At 44.5% G+C, this 23,130-nt stretch overlaps 1 protein-coding gene across 3 annotated transcripts; it reads right to left on the bottom strand.

Annotated features, from left to right (window-relative positions):
- Positions 1-5,130: 5,130 nt before the first annotated feature.
- Positions 5,131-22,933, bottom strand: LOC112248193 (alpha/beta hydrolase domain-containing protein 17B). Of its 3 annotated transcripts, none has more exons than XM_024417016.2 (4): positions 22,531-22,933; positions 17,005-17,483; positions 7,560-7,739; positions 5,131-6,159 (listed from the first exon to the last, which is right to left on the bottom strand). In XM_024417016.2, exons 2-4 carry the CDS (start codon positions 17,469-17,471, stop codon positions 5,934-5,936), a joined length of 873 nt encoding a protein of 290 aa, XP_024272784.1. In that variant the 5' UTR covers positions 17,472-17,483; positions 22,531-22,933; the 3' UTR covers positions 5,131-5,933. The 3 variants fall into 3 exon arrangements, with proteins under 3 accessions (XP_024272784.1, XP_024272785.1, XP_024272786.1); XM_024417017.2 differs by having other exon boundaries at positions 17,005-17,480; XM_024417018.2 differs by lacking the exon at positions 22,531-22,933 and adding an exon at positions 20,680-20,802 and having other exon boundaries at positions 17,005-17,480.
- Between the last annotated feature and the right edge of the window lie 197 nt (positions 22,934-23,130).

The raw sequence follows: 23,130 nt of genomic DNA, 5'->3' as shown, positions 1-23,130 counted from the left end.
CATGCATCATCAGCTATCCCAAACAGTGTGCCATGCACCATCAGCTATCCAAAACAGTGTGCCATGCACCATCAGCTATCCCAAACAGTGTGCCATGCATCATCAGCTATCCCAAACAGTGTGCCATGCACCATCAGCTATCCCAAACAGTGTGCCATGCATCATCAGCTATCCCAATCAGTGTGCCATGCATCATCAGCTATCCCAAACAGTGTGCCATGCATCATCAGCTATCCCAATCCGTGTGCCATGCACCATCAGCTATCCCAGTCAGTGTGCAATGTACCATCAGCTATCCCAACCAGTGTGCCATGCACCATCAGCTTTCCCAATTAGTGTGCCATGCAAAACATGCCATGTACTATCCCTCTCAGACTACCAAATACCATCAGAACATCCCATCCCTTGTTTTGGGTCCACATATCAGGAAAACAACCCAGAAGTCGTTCCTGTCAGTTGTGTGCTGTTTACTCATGCATAAAGGTTCATGGAAAAACTGCTCCTTCCTTGATGTGTTTATAAAAAAAAATATTCAACCTTTATTTTGTAAGATGGTTGCCACCACGTAGTCTGGGTTCCAGTCTTTTCCAAATCTTTGGTAAATGACAGGAGTGGCAAGGAGTGGAATGTAATAGCTGAACAGATGTGTCAATCAGGCTAAGTTTCACGCCCCCCAGTGTAGACAACATAGAGTTGCACAGTGGTGTCATAATACCCATAAAACCTAGCGTTCAAACAGGGAAATGGTTACAATCATTTTTACACCATTCATTTTTCCCATAGGGGATTTTAGAAATACTTAAAATAAGGGCTGTGTTTTGTGTAGGCTTACCCTGACATAACATTTTGATAACCATATAAATCTCTCTCAGACAAGGAGACTTTTATCAATATATTTGACTTTATTTCCTCTCATATTCGAAAATGCTAATTAGCATCAAAATAAACATCATGCAAGACTACAAATCCCTGCCAGCTCCTGCTCGTCATCTCTAGCTGACACCTTTGCTAAAAGGTATTATGTAAATTTAAAACTTGCATAAGACTGTTCACAGAATTGTCCATTTTTCTGAAATGTAGCCAATTTATTAATGACTAAATTTAGCTAACATTAGATAGTTAATCCAGAGATTCTTACCTTTGCCTCGATTCGGCAGTCTCATTCAAATCATCATGTCATTTGCAGTACTTTATGATTGCCACATAAGCAGCTAATTAGATATACATGGTTATCAAAACGTCACGTCAAGGTAAGCCTACACGAAACACAGAACTTATTTAAAATGTTTCTAAAATTAATGATGTAAAAACAATTGGAACCATTTCCTTGTTTGACTGCTAGGTTTGATGGGTATTATGACTAATACTGTGGTACTCTATCCCTATGAGGTGTGGCACCCATCTTACAAAATCTCTACTTTACAATAGTCTTTCATTGAGCAATCACAATCAGTGTGGCATGCACTACCAGCTATCACAATCAATGAGCCATGCACTGTCTATCACAGTCAGTGTGCCATGCACCGGCTATCAAAGTCAGTGTGCCATGCACCGGCTATCAAAGTCAGTGTGCCATGCACCGGCTATCACAGTCAGTGTGCCATGCACCGGCTATCAAAGTCAGTGTGCCATGCACCGGCTATCAAAGTCAGTGTGCCATGCACCGGCTATCACAGTCAGTGTGCCATGCACCAGTGTGCTATCACAGTCAGTGTGCCATGCACCGGCTATCAAAGTCAGTGTGCCATGCACCGGCTATCAAAGTCGGTGTGCCATGCACCGGCTATCACAGTCAGTGTGCCATGCACCGGCTATCAAAGTCAGTGTGCCATGCACCGGCTATCACAGTCAGTGTGCCATGCACCGGCTATCAAAGTCAGTGTGCCATGCACCGGCTATCACAGTCAGTGTGCCATGCACCAGCTATCAAAGTCAGTGTGCCATGCACCGGCTATCAAAGTCAGTGTGCCATGCACCGACTATCACAGTCAGTGTGCCATGCACCGGCTATCAAAGTCAGTGTGCCATGCACTGTCTATCACAGTCAGTGTGCCATGCACCGGCTATCAAAGTCAGTGTGCCATGCACCGGCTATCACAGTCAATGTGCCATGCACTGTCTATCACAGTCAGTGTGCCATGCACCACCAGCTATCACAGTCAGTGTGCCATGCACTGTCTATCACAGTCAATGTGCCATGCACCGGCTATCATAGTCAGTGTGCCATGCACCGGCTATCACAGTCAGTGTGCCATGCACCGGCTATCACAGTCAGTGTGCCATGCACCACCAGCTATCACAATCAGTGTGCCATGCACCGGCCATCACAGTCCGTGTGGCATGCTCCACCAACTACCACAATCAGTGTGCCATGCACCGACTATCACAGTCAGTGTGCCATGCACCGACTATCACAGTTAGTGTGCCATGCACCGACTATCACAGTCAGTGTGCCATGCATTGACTATCACAGTCAGTGTGCCATGCACCGACTATCACAGTCAGTGTGCCATGCATTGACTATCACAGTCAGTGTGCCATGCATCGACTATCACAGTCAGTGTGCCATGCACCGACTATCACAGTCAGTGTGCCATGCACCGACTATCACAGTCAGTGTGCCATGCACCGACTATCACAGTCAGTGTGCCATGCACCGACTATCACAGTCAGTGTGCCATGCACCACCAGCTGTCACAATCAGCTCAATAAGTGATTAAAGCATTATTACACAATGGTGCACGTCATCTTGTGAGTCTGTCTAGTCTTGATGACTACAGACCAGTCATCTTGACCTCCTTGGTAATGAAGTCCTTTGAAAAACTGATTAAGAAGGCTTTTGGACAAGACACAGCACCATCTTGATCCGTTTTAGTTTGTATATAGGGCTAAGCTGGGTGTACAGGATGCTACTTGATACCCTACTTGATCTTCTATGCAAACATATAGAGCACCAAAACTCATGCCAAGCTGTTATTTGTTGATTTCTCATCTGCTTTTAATACCATTCAGCCCCATCTGTTAGTGAACAAACTCACTAATAATTTTGGTGTTGACTCATATAGTGGGCTGGATCCTTGACTTTCTAACTAACAGAAGAACCCAGAGGGTGAAGGACGGTGAATGGGTGCTTGTCAGGGGAGCTATCATCATAAACAGGCTCACCCCAGGGGTGTGTCCTCTCGTCATTCCTCTACAATATATCCTGTACACTGATGATTGTCGTAGCCAGAACGAGAACAGATACATCCTGAAGTTTGCGGACCACTCTGTAATAGTCAGTCTCCTTCATGATAAGGAAAGTGCACATGGCCCTGTTGTTAATAATTTTGTACATTGGTGTGACAGTGTATTCTTACAACTGAATGTGACAAAAAAACAAATATATATGTGTATTGATTTCAGGTGTCAACCCCCTACCCCTCAGAACACGATCATCAAGGGCCAGAAGGTAAACACTGTAGACAACTACAAGTATTTTGGCACAAATGATTGATAATAACTTTGAGTCTAACACTGACATGTTGTGTAAGGGCCAGCAACGCCTTTTTTTGTCTCAGACAACTGGCAAAGTTCCAGGTAGAAAGGACCTTCATGAGTCTTTTGTAAGTTGTACATAGAGTCTGTCTTAACATTTAATTTTATTTGCTGGTACGGCAACCTTGGTGTAAAAGTAAAAAATAGCTAGCTAGCTGTAGTGAAAGCGGGCAGTGAAAGTGGGCAGTAAGATCACAGGAGTCCAGCAGAGTAGTCTGTCTGATCTGTACAACAGACAACAGGAAGGCAGAATTCATCCTGTCTGACTATGCCTACCCCCCTACACCATGAGTTCCAGGTCTGGCTCCTGGTTTAGATTCCCCACTGTTAAGACTAACAGGCCCAAGCACTCCTTTACCCCTATGACCATTGCCCTTTTGAAGACAGAGGAGAGGTAGGCAGGCGAGGGATGAGGAGGATGATGATGTTTTTTCTTTCTGTCAGGACATTGACACATTGTTCACGAGAAGATCTAAGACTGCACGGAGCACTTCACTTATTAGGCAACTTTTGATTGTTATACTTGTGTACTGCTGCTAATGTCGATCACTAGAAGTCTACTGTATATAATTGGCTGTCAGGCAGATGACTTGATGGAATAGCCCATTGTATTACCTACAACTGTGTCTCATTGTGATCCATGTGGATTCTATATGTTCAATGTTGTTATTTATGCTCCTATGCTGAAAAACAAAGTGTCCCCTGGGACAATAAACTTGAAACCTGCCATCTACCCATTCAGTTCACCAGCAAAAAAGAGCAGGCATATTTTTTGTTTTGTTTTTATTGTCTATATCCATTTTATTATAACTATTATCAAGAACATATTATATAATTTCCTTCAGTAATGAACCTTCTTAGAAAATAATAAATTACATTGGTCTAGGTGACCAGATTGAGTTCAACAGTCATCGGAATAATTCAGAATGGTCTCACCACAGATGGATGCCTAATTCTCATATGAACACTTAAAGTACTAAGAACTTACATTTACATATTACAGAGGCTAGTGAAAGAAATACAATGTCCAGTACAAACATTATCTATAAAGTCAAAATGGATGGAAGTATTAGTACTAACAACCAATCCTAACAATCTTTGATTACTCTAGTAACAACACCCAATCAAAATATTTCAGTTCATCAGACCTGGAGGTTTTCAGTAGCACCCATGGGCTTAAGCTAGACCGCATTTACCCAGCTAAAAGTAAGAAAACTATAGCCTATTATAGCATGCAGTAGCACTTAACATCTGCTTCTATAGGCTTAGTCAGTGCCCTACTAATACAATAAGGTATGTGACTGGTAAATGTTTCACATTGTTCAGCATTAAGTGTTTCTCAAAGAAAACAAAGGCTCCAAAATACCAGGCTATCATATGAGTTAAGACAAAAGCAAAAAGTGTGCAAAAAGAAGAAATCGTTCAGTTGTGTCCTCGGTAAAACTGTCATCAAAACACTTCCCAATCAATCACGCTTTTCAATGCTTTCTTACGGCATCAGTGGCACGACTCTTTATGACGTAGCTTGTTTAAGAGCTACCAGGTGTACAGGCAGTTTGTATACAAAAGAAATATCTAGAAATACTATTCCTCTGAATTGGTAAATAAGCTTTATTATTAATGTTACATGTACATTATACATCTTTAACTGGAACTATCCAGCATGTCACTGGTCTGGAAAAACATTGTTCTTCATACTACGATGGAGTCGTAGTAGCTTACTGAAAGAATACATGAAAAACAACATAGTAATAACAATAACAAAAAACTTTGTACAGCTTATACAACTTGAGATATTTCTAGGGTGTTGTACATACAATATAGTTGCATGCCATTTTCTTCAATATGCTGAACTTTTGGCAACACTGGCACTGCCATCGTAAATGTCAGACTTGTCTCGTACAGTTCTCAGTCACGTGATACATGCTAACTTTATATACTTAAAATAGAAACAAATACACAATAACAAAATATCCACGTTGACTACATTGAATCAGACTTGGCTCCTTAGTCAAGATGGACTGGGTTGAGTTGCGGTCCAGTCTTCCATCCAACATGGCTGTTCCACACAAACCTCTCAGATATGCTCAAAAATCCTTACAATGGACCAGGACTGCATTCTTCTGAAAGGCAGAAAATGTGTGACACACACACACACACAAAATCCACTGCTCTTCTATGCACAAAACACACAATCCTCTTGAGCACAGATCTGTCCATCGTCCGTCCGACTCCCCCAACACACACACACACACTCACACACACACACACACACACACACACACACACACACACACAGTGCAATTCCAAATTATAAGATAAAACAAAATAAAAAACAAAAGGGTGGGTATTTCAGAAGTTCACAGTTGCAGCAGGTGTGTGATTGAGGGGTGAAGTCAAGTTGACAAGTTGACGAGTTCATGGGCCACAAACTGTTTCAAGCGCTCCAGGTACTGTCCGTAGAGCTCCACATCGTTGTGGCCGGCGCCCTCCACCCACAGGGGCTCCACGGGCCTCTGGCAGCGCTCGTACAGCGCCAGGCCGTGGGAAAAGTCGATCACCTCATCCTCTGTCCCGTGAATTACCAGCACTGGAGAAGTCACCTTGGAGATCTTGTCAATACTTTGGGAGGCGAGTTTAGATGGGCAGACACACCACACACGAGGGAAAGAACAGAGGAAAGAGGAAGGGAACTGTTAGGCAAGTATAATTTCCGAGCAATGATAAACAGATGACAGGAATAGGATTTAAAATAACTCAATGTGGTAATTTAATGTGGTTTACCCTTTTAGACTTGTCAACAGTGCAATTCTCTACGGCTGGCACAATTACCGTATAGCCAACGGTTATGAAAATAAAATAACCATCTAAAAAAATACAATTAATGGCTGCCTAGTATTGTGATGCAATCATTTCCATGGTAAGGTAGAATGTTCATTCAAATTATTTTAAAACCTCTTGAGAATCCGACCCCTTCCCCCCCCAATTTTCGCATAAATTGACATACCCAAATCTAACTGCCTGTAGCTCAGGCCCTGGCAAGGATAAGCATATTCTTGATACCAATTGAAAGGAAACACTTTGAAGTTTGGGGAAATGTGAAATTAATGTAGGCGAATATAACACATTAGATCTGGTAAAATATAATACATCTTCTTTGAAATGCAAGAGAAAGGCCATAATGTACTATTCCAGGTTAGGCGCAATTTTGATTTTGGTCACTAGATGGCATAAGTGTGTGTGCAAACATTTAGTCTGATTCAATAAACCATTGCATTTCTGTTCAAAATGTTGTATCAAAACTGCCCAAATGTGCCCAATTGGTTTATTAATACAATTTCAAATTCATAACTGTGCACTCTCCTCAAACAATAGCACAGTATTCTTTCACTGTAATAGCTACTGAAAATTGGACAGTGCAGTTAGATTAACAAGAATTTAAGCTTTCTGCCGATAGTAGATGTCCTGGGAAATGTTCTTGTTACTTACAACCTTATGCTAATCACATTAGCTCAACCGTCCCATGGGGGGGACACCGATCCCGTAGAGGATTTATCTGATGTGGGTCATGCAATGGAATTTATTTTGTGCAATGCCAATTGAGTTGAATCAACAAATCACAGCACATATTGTTGAGTATACTTCCTGCTTTTATTTCCTGCTTTGCTCTATGAGTACACTCGCAATGGCCACCAGTCCACCCATTATGCCATCATTGACTTGAACGGGGACACCTGTTCTATTCATCCTATTTCTATGGCAGCACATGCAGTCAGGAGTGGAGGAGATGAGAAAATGCCTTTCTTTTTTTAAATACGCACTTTCCCGAAGGTTATTTGAACGGTTATAATGGTGACTATGGTCATTTGGCTGACCAATAAGCACCATCCAAAATTCCATGACAGTCACAGTCCTACGATTCTCCATAACCTGGCAGCAACCAAGGACCACCAGATGGAGCATTTGAGTTAAGAGTGACTCAAACATGACTGCTTTATGATCTGTGTGTGTGTGTCACTCACTTGGGGAAGGCGTCAAAGCAGTAGGTTTTCTTGGTGTCTGGGAAGGCCACTCTCATGCCAGAGGTGAGGGGGGAGTGCAGGACGACCGCGGCGCTCTCGTAGCGTGCCGCCAGGTCCACGGAAGGGACCGTACCGATACTCTGACCATACACGATCACAGTCTCTGGCCTAATACCATACCTGGGGGCAGAGATACAGAACATTATCATCAGCTACACAGCATCAATTTCCTGATACTATGAGTAAGGACGATGACAAGGTAGGATGTCGATGATGATGATGATGATGTAGATCAAGAGAAGGATGATGACAGTTTGCCAGTCAGTCGCTATTAACAAGATTCCGTCACCCCACTCAGGTCAGAAGTCCAGTAGTCAGGAGGGAGCTTAAGTCTAGGATCAGTCGGTGTGGGAGCATTGACGTGTCAATAAGGGGTGTGGTGGGACAAGCAGGAGATACCAATAGAAAAAGAAAGGAGGGAGAGAAAGGCATTCCACAGCTGATTATGGAGAATGTGACCAACACAGCCAGTCAGCTGACTTTCCCAGCTATAAACCGCTGCAGGACTGATCACACAAACATCACCAGTTCTACCTAGCCCAGCCTGTACAACACTGACACAAGGGTAGGTCATCCAACTGGTTGGAGAGTGACAGCACAGACATATGATGCGTGGAGGTTCACAGGAGGTCCCAAGAGGTCAAAACCTTCTGATGACAGAGTGGACTAAGTAGGCGCACAGGGCCCATAGGAACTAGACTATATTAAGAACTAGAATCCTCAAATGTGGGTGAGGAATTTTAAATTCAGCCTCTTCTTTGCCGGCAACTGTTCTGAGCAGCAGCATTACCTCAAAACAGGCGAGCCAGGCTATAGCAGGCTGGCCAAAACCTAACATGTCAAAACACGGTGTGTAATGTTTATAACAGTTCATGTAAAACATATGATATAAAGTACAGCCAGGGACTGTAACACTAGTGGATCAGGTGAATGTAAGTGACTGTGTGTGTGTGTGTTTCCAGGCAAACTTAGGGTCAATTTCAGCATGAACTCACTTTACCTCACTGAGCACGCTCCATGGTTATATAAGCTCTCCACTACCCAATCATCAATTTATTCCCTGAGACCAATCCAATCTATAACGCAGAGAGAGCGAGGGAGAGAGCAAGAGCAAATGAAAGGGAAGAAATAGGGGAAGACCAGAACCACTGACAGTAGAGGTCAACACGGGGGAAGCAGCTAGGCTATAAGATAATTGTGTCTCGTGTTCTATACTGGGTCATATTTTCAACTGAAGAGGACCTGCTGCTACATACGTTAATAGCACGTTAATCACTGCTCTCTCTCCTGCCCTCAGTCATGTCAATCGGAACTGAAAATCGAGTTACACTCAATACGAACCATACCATACCAAATTACATTACAAACTACTTACTGTGTTGGTTGCCATGGGCACTACTGTGTGTGTGTGTTTGTTGAAGGGACCTTTATTTTGTCTCCAATCAATAATATGATTGATCAGGAAGTTTGTTGTTTTCACTTCCTGGGGCAGAGGCTGCAGTGAGTATCTGTCTGAAACCTCATTGGAGATCTGTTACTAGGCTACAAGTCAATATTAGACTTGGAAGGATTGACTGCTGGAACACATCCAAGTGAAAAGAAAATGGAACAGCACTATTCTATTTGAGTGGACATGCCTCACAGCAGGTTCCCACTGACAAAACCCAACCCTTTTAGTTCCACAAATAGTGTGCTCTCTCTGTGTGTGTGTGTGTGTGTGTGTGTGTGTGTGTGTGTGTGTGTGTGTGTAAAAATGCTGTAAAGCAAGAAAGCTTTCTAAAATATACATGTTAATAGTTTATTTATCAATTAACAAAATGCAAAGTGATTGAACAGAAAAATATACATCAAAACAATATTTGGTGTGATCACCCCTTGCCTTCAAAACAACATCAATTCTTCTAGGTACACTTGCACACAGTTTGAAGGAACTCGGCAGGTAGGGTGGCCAAAACATCTTGGAGAACTAACCACAGTTCTCCTGTGGATTTAGGCAGCCTCAGGTGCTACTCTCTCTTCATATAATCCCAGACAGACTCAATGATGTTTGGGGTCGTTGTCACGCTGCAGAATAAATATGGGGCCAAACAGATGCATCCTTGATGGTATTGTATGATGGATAAGTATCTGCCTGTACTTCTCAGCATTGAGGAGACCAATCATTCTCACCCAATCCCCAACTCCATTTTCAGAAATGCAGCCCCAAACTTATAAGGAACCTCCAGCATGCTTCATTGTTGGGTGCAGACCCTCATTCGTGTACCGTTCTCCAGCCCTTCAGAGAACAAACTGCCTTCTGCTACAGCCAAATCTTTCACATTTTGACTCATCAGTCCAAAGCACCTGCTGCCATTTTTCTGCAACCCAGTTCCTGTGTTTTCGTGCATAGTTGAGTCGCTTTCCATGTCGAAGGTATGGCTTTTTGGCCGCAAGTCTTTCATAAAGGCCGCTTCTTACCAGACTTCTCCGGAAAGTAGATGGGTGTACAAGGGTCCCACTGTTTTCTGCCAATTCTGAGCTGATGGCACTGCTGGACATCTTGATTGCGAAGGGAGTAAGCATGATGTGTCTTTCATCTGCTTCAGTAAGTTTCCTTGGCCGACCACTGAGTCTACGGTCCTCAACGTTGCCCGTTTCTTTGTGCTTCTTCAAAAAGAGCTTGGACATCTGGAAACCCCTGTCTGCCTTGACATGTCAGCCTGGGAGATGTCTGCCTTGACATGTCAGCCTGGGAGATGTCTGCCTTGACATGTCAGCCTGGGAGATGTCTGCCTTGACATGTCAGCCTGGGAGATGTCTGCCTTGACATGTCAGCCTGGGAGATGTCTGCCTTGACATGTCAGCCTGGGAGATGTCTGCCTTGACATGTCAGCCTGGGAGATGTCTGCCTTGACATGTCAGCCTGGGAGATGTCTGCCTTGACATGTCAGCCTGGGAGATGTCTGCCTTGACATGTCAGCCTGGGAGATGTCTGCCTTGACATGTCAGCCTGGGAGATGTCTGCCTTGACATGTCAGCCTGGGAGATGTCTGCCTTGACATGTCAGCCTGGGAGATGTCTGCCTTGACATGTCAGCCTGGGAGATGTCTGCCTTGACATGTCAGCCTGGGAGATGTCTGCCTTGACATGTCAGCCTGGGAGATGTCTGCCTTGACATGTCAGCCTGGGAGATGTCTGCCTTGACATGTCAGCCTGGGAGATGTCTGCCTTGACATGTCAGCCTGGGAGATGTCTGCCTTGACATGTCAGCCTGGGAGATGTCTGCCTTGACATGTCAGCCTGGGAGATGTCTGCCTTGACATGTCAGCCTGGGAGATGTCTGCCTTGACATGTCAGCCTGGGAGATGTCTGCCTTGACATGTCAGCCTGGGAGAGACCTTACTGATGCAGTATAACTACCTTGTGTCTTGTTGCTGTGCTCAGTCTTGCCATGGTGTAGGACTTCAGCAACCTCAGCTGGTTAGCAGAGTTTGGCTGTTGCTCACCCAGTTTTATTCCCCCTGTTTCTCTGTTTCAGTTAATGATCGCATTTCAACCTACATATTAGCACCTGTTTGGCATAATTGTTTAATCATACACCTGATTATGTGCCAACAAAATCCCTGACTTTGTGCAAGTGTACCTACAAGAATTGATGTTGTTTTGAAGGCAAAGGGTGGTCACACCAAATTTGCATTTCGTTAATTGATAAATATAATCTATTAACATGTCTATTTTTGAAAGCATTCTTACTTTAGGGCATTTTTTCACACCTGCCTAAAACTTTTGTACAGTACTGTATGTACCAATAAAGTGTGTGTGCTGACGGTGTGGGACACACCTGCTGACTCATGATTGAGTCACCTGAACACGCAGGTAAGACAGGACCTCCCCCTGCACCAGAACATAGGAACACGAGCGTGTGCAAACAAAACATTTTCCTCTCTGACATCAACGCAAATGCAGCCTGAACTCAAACACATCATTAAAACAGTATCTTGCTTTTAAAACTCACCTCAAAGTGATTGGTCAATTTGAGGAACAAGTTCAACAACAGGTTGAAACTGAGTGAAAAACATGTTGTTTCAAAGCCTAACAACTAAAATGGACAGCGCTTTCTAAGGTGATGACTAATTCAAAACACCATATGCATATTAGCATAGGCCTATGTAGGAGCTGATTAAATACGGATTTCTTTAGACCTGGCTAAAATAAATCACGGGTTTATTATGATTGTGTATATTAGACTTTTTAAAATGTAGACGTTCCAAAGGCGCGCATCAATGGCTTGTATGCATGCAGGCCTGGAGATGCTAAACATGTTTATGATAATTAAGTGTAAATTACCATGATACAGGCAGACTTTTGCATGACAATAACCAGCTGACAACATTTCATGACCGCCACAGCCTCATCTCCAGCCCTCATTTAACTTGCAAGAGAAACACACTCACATAAAACAGACAGCGGCAGGATGCTAAAGGGGAGACATTGAGAGAGAGCTTTTAGATATAAATAATTCACGTTCAAAGTCAGTAGGCCCACAGCTTTTTTTCCCGCACAAGCCAAACACATCTCATATAGACTATGACCTGTAGTCAACCACAGGTAAAACACAGTCGTGTGGTGAGTCAAGTCTATAATACCTGTGTCAGAAACGATGTATGGGTTTCCCCACTCTTTATATATATATATATATAATTTAAAAAAAAACTTTTCCCCCTTTTTCTCCCCAATTTTGTCATATCCAATCGGTAGTCACAGTCTTGTCTCATCGCTGCAACTCCCGTAGAGTCGAAGGTCGAGAGCCGTGCGTCCTCCGAAACACAACCCAACCAAGCCGCACTGCTTCTTGACACAATGCCAGCTTAACCCGGAAGCCAGCCGCACCAATGTGTGAGAGGAAACGCCGTACACCTGGCGACCGTGCAGCGTGCGGCCCGCCGCAGCAGTCGCTACAGCGCGATGGGACAAGGACATCCCTGCCGGCCAAACCCTCCCCTAACTCGGACGAAGCTGGGCCAATTGTGCGCCGCCCCATGGAGAGACATGTCTCTGGAATTCAAGTCAAACACAGGCAGTGAAACACAGTACCAAGATGAACCATTTGACTGTTAAATAAAGGAGGCCAGGGCGTAGAATGGAGAATAGGAGCACATGCTGCGTTGAGAATTGGGTCTGGCAGTGGCATGGGTAAGAGGCAGCAAGGTGGAGGTAGAAGTTTGCCATTGCGCCGATCTGAGGTGTCTTTTTGCCCTCTTTATGGTTACAAATAATACTTCTGGGAAGGGTGGGATGATCTTGGATCTGCCATTAGGGTCAGCTTCTATCTTGAGGGTGTCAGTCAGTTTGGCAATTATGGGACAGAAATTACATGGATCTTTGGATTACCAGTGGATGGGTGACAAAGTGGGGCAGAACCTGGCATAGATTTGGGGTGGAATAGTATGTGACGCTGGCCAGTTGAAAACGTGCAGGGTTGGAAGCACCCGAATCGGGCACAGAGCTGGGCTATACTAAGCCTTGGGCCAAATTAAAAGTAGCACAGCCTCATCTCACCTGATAGTGTAAATTAGTCTATTGTCAATCAACATGGACTACAAACCCCACCACCCATGTTGTGCTGTCTCACGGTTCTCCCCTCTGGTTCTAACCAATGTGAGCCGACGCTGGTAGATGGGACGGCAGTACTATAACTGTTCATGTTGCTTCATTCTTCGTACTTAGAGATTTGTTATGGAATTTGTAATGCAAAGTCTGTCCCACAGACATCCAAACTGCTGTAGCCTTCATGCATGGAAACAGGCAGGGACTCTACTCCTCACTGACGGGCAGTTTAACACTCTGCCAGAGAGAAAGCTCTGCTGATCACTGTTACATTACTGTCTGAAGCCACAAGCCACATTGTGATGTTGAGTTCAATATCGGCCTCCTGAATATTTTATCCCCATCTACGTAGCTACACTGCACAATTAAATGTGAGCAGAAAATGTGCACACAAAACACCTCTAATAGCTAATGGTAGTGCAGCCATGCAAACCCAGAAAACCCACCCAAAGCCACAGTTAATAACAATTCTTCATTTGTTTTTCAGTCTAAAGCAGTTCTGCCACTGGGTTAAAAGCGGAGGGATGGTGCTTGTAGAAATGTAACTATTCTCAAAAAGGGTAGCCTGCATAAAATTAATCTATGGATGCAAGAAGAGTCCATGATCATTTCAATATCTAGGGCTAGTTCCTGTATGTCATTTAGGCCGACTGAATTAGTCACATCACATTATGGAACCACTATGCAGTCATATTCCCATTCCAATAGTAAGTTGTTGGGGTCTTCATATTTCTCCTATTTTTCTAGTATTATATTGTTGTTGATTATTGCATTGTTGGGTTTGAAAGAAAGGCATTTATACTTGTGCATGTGACATTAAGTTGACACCTTCCTCAGTTGTTTAACAGGTATCTAGCCTATATGTTGGGCCATGAGAAAAACCCCATATTTTGTATTAATTGTTAAATAGAGGACACACACACACAAAGCTAGAGCACAACCAATATGCCTTTTTTGGGTCCGATGCAGATTCCAATTTTTCGGGGACAAAACTTACCGATAGTTATATCTGCCAATATACTGTTTTCACAGTATATACACTGTCATCCAAAAAAACAATTGTCCAAGAAATATGCTTCAAATGTTGATTTCTTACATTGTGACAATGACACATCATGAGAATGGTGTCCAGAGAAGTTTGAGATGACCTCTTTCACCCTGTGTTGAAAATCAGTCAATGGAATTGTCGCCCGATATCCATTCATTGGTAACAGAGACAGTAGCTGCTTCAAACAGAAATCAGTGTGCAGCATATGAATCAGATTTCCAAAGCAGGAAAGAGGGGGAGGTCATAGAGGACAAAGGGATGAAGAGAGGAGGAGAGAAATCAGGTCAGTGTGTCCAAGATACAAAAACTATTGTCTACCATAGCAATACAATTATTGTGTAATTCACAATCCAATGAAATCATCTGAAGATGTTAATGTTTTTTCTCCAATTATTCCATCTCACTCTAACCCCACCTCCACCCCATCTCTTTCTAACCCCAACCCCACCTCCACCCCATCTCTTTCTAACCCCAACACTCTAACCCCACCTCCACCCCATCTCTCTCTAACCCCACCTCCACCCCATCTCTCTCTAACCCCAACCCTCTAACCCCACCTCCACCCCATCTCTCTCTAACCCCAACCCTCTAACCCCACCTCCACCCCATCTCTAACCCCACCCCTCCCATCCCACCCCTTTCTAACCCCAACCCTCTAACCCCACCTCCACCCCATCTCTTTCTAACCCCAACCCTCTAACCCCACCTCCACCCCATCTCTCTCTAACCCCACCCCATCTCTAACCCCACCCCTCCCATCCCACCCCTTTCTAACCCCACCTCCACCCCATCTCTCTCTAACCCCAACCCCACCTCATCTCTCTCTAACCCCAACCCTCTAACTCCCCCATCTCTAACCCCACCCCCATCTCTAACCCCACCCCCTCTAAACCCCCCCCACCTCTCTAACCGCACCACCCCCTCTCCCCCAACCCTCTAACTCCCCCATCTCTAACCCCACCCCCTCCCCACCCCCACCTCTCTAACCCCACCCCACCTCTCTCTAACCCCACCCCACCTCTCTAACCCCACCCCTCTCTAACCCCACCCCACCCCTCTAACTCCACCCCACCCCTCTAACCCCACCCCCATCTCTAACCCCACCCCCCATCTCTAACCCCACCCCCTCTAAACCCACCCCCCTCTCTAACCGCACCACACCCCTCTCTAACCCCAACCCTCTAACTCCCCCATCTCTAACCCCACCCCCTCCCACCCCCACCTCTCTAACCCCACCCCACCTCTCTCCCCACCCCACCTCTCTAACCCCACCCCTCCCCCACCCCACCCCTCTAACTCCACCCCACCCCTCTAACCCCACCCCCATCTCTCTCTAACCCCACCCCCACCCCTCTCTAACCCCACCCCCACCCCCCTCTCTAACCCCACCTCCACCCCACTCTAACCCCACCCCACCTCCACCCCTCTCTAACCCCACCCCATCCCACTCTAACCCCACCCCCATCCCACTCTAACCCCACCCCCATCCCACGACATGCATCCTCTATCGTGGGATAATTCGATCAAGCCTGATTCTGTTGTGCTTTGACGAAATTACATTTGAAATCTGATTTTCTGAAACGGTCACGGGTGACAGTGTGTGTGTGTACGCACGCGCCTGTTTGTTTCCACAGGACTGTGGTTGTTTCTTGTGTGTGTGTGTGTGTGTGCAGAAGGAACAAGTAGGCTAAGACGAGGAAAATGGCACAACACACACACAGGTAATATGTGTAGGAGGGAGATCAGCAACAGAAGAGAATGGCTACAGTCAAATGGATATGAGATTTGCAGGAGAACCACACAGATGGTAGCAGGCATACATGTTTCTCAGCCCCAGCTACAGTATGTCTGTCTGTCGGCTAGTCCCTGTATGGAAATGGTTTCCTGTTTAACTTTAATCTCAGACTTGTCCCATGGGGGCAATGGGGCCTACTATATGGAGAAACACTTATTCTAGTCAATGTCATCACAGTGGGCAATTTGGGTCTGAGTGACCTCTGTGTTAGTTATCCTCTTCCTGTTTGTGTATTTGAATGTTCCATCCTTTCTCTGACTCATTTGTTTGTCCCTTTGATTTGTTGTCATGATGCAGGAAATAAGTCTGGATTCACTTTTATTCCCCCCAAAACTGTGCATAAACAATACGTAGCCTAAACATCTCACATACGCTCAGACACACACATAAAAGACTCAGCTGAGAATGAAGGACAGGACAGAGGGGAAGGGTAGAATCCATAGAGGGAAGCACACTCGCTCTGTCTGTCTGTGTGTACGGGACCCCACCTGGGACCTAGAGCAGAGCTGCCAGTAAAAGCTAGCAAGAGAAAATAAAACAGGAGAGGGGGAAGTCATAGAGGACAAATGGAGGAGAGAAGCGAGATCGGAGGGAGAGAGAGGAGTGTTGGAGACTAGAGGTTATGTGGGGATCGATTCATTGATAGATGGATGGATGGGATGGCCAGAGGGATGGGGAGAGGATCTGATGAACAGAAAACCATTGCCTTGGGGGAGGCCGGGTAGAAGGTTGAGGAGAAAGCCCCTAACCTACACATTTTAAAACATCATTTAATGCAACGAAAAATAAATGCTTTCTCCACTTCGCTTTCCAACCAAGGATGTTTAAGCCATGGTGCGAGCTTTAGGTGGAACGATAGTCAGCAACTCTTGGTAGGACACATCAACGTCACAAACAGCCACTTACTTGCAATCTCACTCCTCCACTATCACATCTGCCCTCCTCCCCTTACCCACCGTGTCCTGAGTGCATGCCAGGCGGCGTCCACATCAGCGTACAGGTTCTTCTCGGAGGGTTTCCCCGAGCTGGCCCCGTAGCCCGAGTAGTCGTAGGAGAAGACGTTGCAGTTGATGCGTGAACCCAGGCCGATGTAGAAGCTGCTCATCTGGCCCAGGTCCACCGCGTTGCCGTGTGAGAAGAGGAGTGTGAAGCGGGCGTTGGGTGAGCAGCGCACAAACATGCACGCAATGCGGTTGCCTCGTGAAGTGCGCGTCATGAAGCACTCGATGGCGTCCTTCTCACGCGCTGAGTATTGCCAGTCTGCGCGCTCAGACAGGTGCAGGGTCCAGCGGCTCCCGCTCTCATCACACATGAGGGTGTAGGTGGGCTCCGGGGGCAGGAAGGCCAGCTTGGAGGTGATCTTGCTGGGGCATGGAGGGCAGCAGAACAGGCAGCACAGCTCACTCAGGGATAGGTGGTTCATCCTCAAACACTGCTGGGGGAAGGGGGAATGAGAGGAGACATTACCATTCACTATTACTAATAGGGTATTATTGACATGGCACATTCAATAGCCTACATTAGCTTGATCTCACCAAGACTGAGGACAAATGAAAGAGGGTTTAAGGTATGTGTGTGCGGTCTGTATGTGTGGTTAGGTCAATTGTCTCATTTCCAGCCCCCGCAGTTATTGACAGCCATTTTGAAAAATATGCTCAGACACACACCGACACACAGCTGCGACTCACGGCAGTCTCGACCACTGATGCATGCCTCCCACAAACTGACCAACAGACTGAGCCACATACGTTAAAGCCTATAACCAGACTTCACCTCAGCTTAAACAGAAACCCCTTATCAGATGTAGTCTTATCTAAACACGTTGAGGCTAAAAATGTCTTAGTGCTTTGGGACTCGAGTGCGAGAAAAAGCTAGAAAATAGCATTACTGTGTTTAGGTTACTAGGCTGGTGTGCAGCGATTCTCAAAGTTCTATGCCCACCCTGTTAGACATATGGGCAAGTGGGAAATGCACATGAACTCCTCTTTGGCCTGCCCTTAACACAGAGATGTTTTTTTTTTTACATACACTATCGATTCACTTCTGCATGCATGGCCTCCCTTGGCCCCGAGATCATTCGACAGCTATAGCACTGATAAGCATTTATTCTGTCTGCCTCAAAGTGTCAATCCTAAATTCGGTCCATTGCTATATAATGCTTCATTCTATAGCTAGAGGACTTCTGCTTTCTCCAGGAGTGATAAGTATCATTTTTTGATTTCATCTGTTGTTGTCTAGTACTATCTTTTTGCTAGCTAGGGCCATCTACTTGAAGTGCTGCCTGTCTTCCCAGTAGCCTACTTGGTGTGTGAACTAATGCACAGAACTTTCTGTTGATCGTTGACACATCAAATAGGATTAAGGGTATAGGTCGACCGATTAATCGGAATGGCCGATTAATTAGGGCCTTTTTCGAGTTTCCATAACAATCGGAAATCTGTATTTTTGGACACTGATTTGGACGTTTTTTGGTGTGTTTTTTTAACACCTTTATTTAACTAGGCAAGTCAGTTAATTAAGAACACATTCTTATTTTCAATGACGGCCTAGGAACTGCCTTGTTCAGGGGCAGAACGACAGATTTTTACCTTGTCAGCTCGGGGATTCAATCTTGCAACCTTACAGTTAACTAGTCCAACGCTCTAACCACCTGCCTCTCATTGCACTCCAAGAGGAGCCTGCCTGTTACGTGAATGCAGTAAGAAGCCAAGGTAAGATGCTAGCTAGCATTAAACTTATCTTATAAAAAACAACCAATCAATCATAAATCACTAGTTAACTACACATGGTTGATGATATTAATAGTTTATCTAGCGTGTCCTGCGTTGCATATAATCGTTGCGGTGCACATTCGCGAAAAAGGACTGTCGTTGCTCCAATGTGTACCTAACCATAAACATTAATGCCTTTCTTAAAATCAATACACAAGTATATATTTTTAAACCTGCATATTTAGTTAATATTGCCTGCTAACATGAATTTCTTTTAACTAGGTGTTCTCTTGCAACAGAGTCAGGGTATATGCAGCAGTTTGGGCCGCCTGGCTCGTTGCGAACTGTATGAAGACTATTTCTTCCAAAACAAAGACAGCCAACTTCACCAAACGGGGGATGATTTAACAAAAGCGCATTTGCAAAAAAGCACAATCGTTGAATGACTGTACCTATCCATAAACACCAATGCCTTTCTTAAAATCAATACACAGAACTATATATTTTTAAACCTGCCTATTTAGCCAAAAGAAATCCAGGATAGCAGGCAATATTAACCAGGTGAAATTGTGTCACTTCTCTTGCGTTCATTGCACGCAGAGTCAGGGTATATGCAACAGTTTGGGCCATCTGGCTTGTTGCAAACTAATTTGCCAAAATTTTACGTAATTATGACATAAGATTGAAGGTTGTACAATGTAACAGCAATATTTAGACTGAGAGATGCCACCCCGTTAGATAAAATACGGAACGGTTCCGTATTTCACTGAAATAATAAACGTTTTGTTATTGAAATTATAGTTTCCAGATTCAACCATATTAATGACCAAAGGCTGATATTTCTGTATTTTATTATGTTATAATGAAGTCTATGAGTTGATATTTGATAGAGCAGTCTGACTGAGCGGTGGTAGGCAGCAGCAGGCTCGTAAGCATTCTTTCAAACAGCACTTTTGTGCGTTTTGCCAGCAGCTCTTTGCTGTGCTTCAAGCATTGAGCTGTTTATGACTTCAAGCCTATCAACTCCCGAGATTAGGCTGGTGTAACCGATGTGAAATGGCTAGCTAGTTAGCGGGGTGCGCGCTAATAGTGTTTCAAGCGTCACTCGCTCTGAGACTTGGAGTAGTTGTTCCCCTTGCTCTGCAAGGGCCGCGGATTTTGTGGAGCGATGGGTAACGATGTTTCGAGGGTGGCTGTTGTCGATGTGTTCCTGGTTTGAGCCCAGGTAGGGGCGAGGAGAAGGACGGAAGCTATACTGTTACACTGGCAATACTAAAGTGCCTATAAGAACATCCAATGGTCAAAAGGTATATGAAATACAAAATGGTATAGAGAGAACTAGTCCTATAAATACTATATTAACTACAACCTAAAACCTCTTACCTTGGAATATTGAAGTCTCATGTTAAAAGGAACCACCAGCTTTCATATGTTCTCATGTTCTGAGCAAGGAACTTAGACGTTAGCTTTTTTTACATGGCACATATTGCACTTTTACTTTCTTCTCTAACACTTTGTTTTTGCATTATTTTAACCAAATTGAACATGGTTCATTATTTATTTGAGGCTAAATTGATTTTTATTGATGTATTATATTAATTTAAAATAAGTGTTCATTCAATATTGTTGTAATTGTCATTATTACAAAAACGTTTTTTTAAATATTTTTTTTAAAGGCCGATTAATCGTATCGTTTTTTTTTTGGGCCTCCAATAATCGGTATCGGTGTTGAAAAATCATAATCGGTTGACCTCTAATTAAAGGGGCAGGGCAATTTGTGACTGTTGTGGTTTAGGTAATCAGTGACAGAGGCTGTCTCGTCGTCAAAACTAAGACCGTCGCTGAAATGAAGACAGTTCTGCTGAGTTATAGGAGGAAGAGAGGAAGGCTCCACACCACTCTCTCACTTGAATATCTTACCTAGTTACTTTCAGATCCCATTTTGCTCCATTGTAGCTTTGGCAACTATGTGTGTGTTTTCTATCCCAGTTTGCTCCTCTCCCTGTAGGCTTTACAGATGTTCCCCACCCCTTGGCTGCAACCCTTCTAATTTAGTGTACCCTGCGCCCAAAACCCATGTGGAATTCTTGGTCTCCGGCAGCGTTTGGAACTGACTATCTGTGGTCAAGAACGCAGAGTTCATCTTAGCCTATGCTGCCCTTCAGTCCCTAGACTTTTTGGTCCTGATGGAGACATGGAACACCCTAGAGAATACTGCTACTCCAGCTGCTCTCGCTTCATCTGGCTAGTTCTCTCTCATAGTCCGAGCGCATCTGGTCATTGCGGTGGTGGCACAGGGCTGCTCATTCCTCCTAAGCTGAGATTTTCTATTTTCTCCACTCAAGCTTAACATTGTTGTCATCTATCACCCACCATGTGCCCTTAGAGAGAGTTCCTTAACGAGCTTGAGCCCATTTCCTGACAATGGCTTACCGCTCTTCGTACTGGGCGACTTCAACCTCCTGATGTCTGCCTTCGACTCATTTCTTTTCATCTTTTTATTTCTCCTCCTTGCCTCTTTTGACCTCACCCATTCCCTTCCCACTCAAAGCAGGCAATACGCTTATCCTCATCTCTACTAGATTCTGTTCGGCTACTAACGTCACGGCAACCCCCCTTCAGGTCTCAGATCACTAAATTCTTTCCTTTTCTATCTCCTTCCCCAACCCTAGCCACTCAGGTTGTCATGCGCCACCACAATCTTTGCTCCCACTCTCCTCTTCTATCCTACCATCTCTCTCTTCTGCTAAATCCTTCTCCCCCCTGTTCCCTGATTTCACCTTTTCGACCCTACTATCCTCATCCTATGACTTGCACTGTCCCTGCCACTCCTGCTCCGTGGCTGATTGACTCATTGCAAGCTTACAGAACAGGGCTGCAAGGAGCTGAGAGAAAATGGAGGAACCTTCTCTTCCTCTGTAACTGCTGCTAAAGCCACTTTCTATCACTCTAAATGCCAAGCTTTTGCCTCGAACCCTAGAAAACTATTTTCCACCTTCTCCTCCTTTCTTAATCCTCCATCCCCTCCCTAATCCCTTTGCAGACAACTGCCAACTACTTGAAAAGAAGGTTGGCGAAAGCCACTCCTCATTCACTCAGCCTATTGAGTCCACTGGTCCTGCTCACACAGAACTACCTTACGCCTTGACCTCTTTCTCCCCTCTCTCTCTCTCCAGATGAAATCCTGCGACTAGTGACGTCCGGCCACCCGACATCAGACTACCCGACGATTATCCAAAAGGCCTGGTTATAGACATCCTGATACATTTAGCTACAACGTTAGTTTACGGTGGTACTGGAGATTTATCAACGCCTGTCAGGTAGTCTGATTAATCAGGCTGTAATACACAATTAATTGGTATATACCGCCTGATTAATCTTTCTAGTCGGGGGTGCTTACCAGAAATGATTCGTAACGATTATATATTATAACGTTAAAGAAAATAAATCGTAGGGCCATCTTTGCCAGCCTATGATTACTGAAACGTAAACAGTGGTCGGCAAAGGTACAGCAAACACGTCGTTGTGTTACGGATGTAATCGTTGCTCTGAGTAAAGTAACGGATCGCCAAACGACTTGTGGGAACTCCTTCCCCCTTCTTCACGCGAAGTGATTGAGATGCATAATATCAAATATGTTTACGCCACACCCTTAAACGAAAGAGAAGTACTTCCTAACAGCCAATAATTGACGTTATTAATGAGCGAATAGTCAATAGAACATTTTTGCTAGTAGCTAGCTAGGCTACCCGAAGAGGATCACACACATACCTGGTAATGTTGCGGATTGTAGTTAGTATTCCGATGATTCTGGCGAGTAATTTAGCTAGCTAACTGCCGTAGACAGATAACACGTACAAGTAGTTAACGTTAACCAGGCAGGTTGACTCGAAAATGCCTTAGCTTATCTTCCCTTCGTCCACTCTGGTTAGCAGGGTAGCTATGAATCTCATTGACGTTTACACACGACTACTGTCTACCCAAACCAAGCTCCAACTATTTGACACTCAGTCTTGTCCATGTGGTCCGGAAATTAACTTAAATGCCTCCACAAGACACATGTAAACCAAATATGTTATATAATGTTGACTTCAGTCACAGGTTCAATACTTGTAGCTAAACCACTGTTGCTTGCTGACTGTCTTCTGTACGGAAAACGAAACAAAAAAAACATCGAAACCGTAGTGACGCCAGTATGATTGGATTGGCTTATAAGAAAGCCAATTAGAAACGACTATTTTCTAACAAAGGCCAATCAGATTGCTCAGATTGCTCAAGGCGTTACCTCGGTGTAGAATGACGTAATTATTATTTTTTTTTTGCGGACTGGGATAAGGGGAATACGTTATCTAAAAGAGAAAGTGTCCATAC

Source organism: Oncorhynchus tshawytscha, linkage group LG04 (genome assembly GCF_018296145.1).
Source record: "Oncorhynchus tshawytscha isolate Ot180627B linkage group LG04, Otsh_v2.0, whole genome shotgun sequence".
In the NCBI taxonomy this organism is placed as follows: Eukaryota; Metazoa; Chordata; class Actinopteri; order Salmoniformes; family Salmonidae; genus Oncorhynchus; species Oncorhynchus tshawytscha.
Note: the sequence above shows the minus strand (reverse complement) of the source record. Positions and strands in the feature narration are given on the sequence as shown.

What these genes read in the sequence shown, in the direction of transcription:
- LOC112248193 (XM_024417016.2), bottom strand. Translation starts at nt 17,471, where the DNA reads ATGAACCACCTATCCCTGAGTGAGCTGTGCTGCCTGTTCTGCTGCCCT. An exon ending in TGGCATGCACTCAGGACACG is followed by an intron (nt 7,740 to 17,004) that starts GTGGGTAAGGGG and finishes CTCTGCCCCCAG; the next exon opens with GTATGGTATTAGGCCAGAGA. An exon ending in TGCTTTGACGCCTTCCCCAA is followed by an intron (nt 6,160 to 7,559) that starts GTGAGTGACACA and finishes CGCCTCCCAAAG; the next exon opens with TATTGACAAGATCTCCAAGG.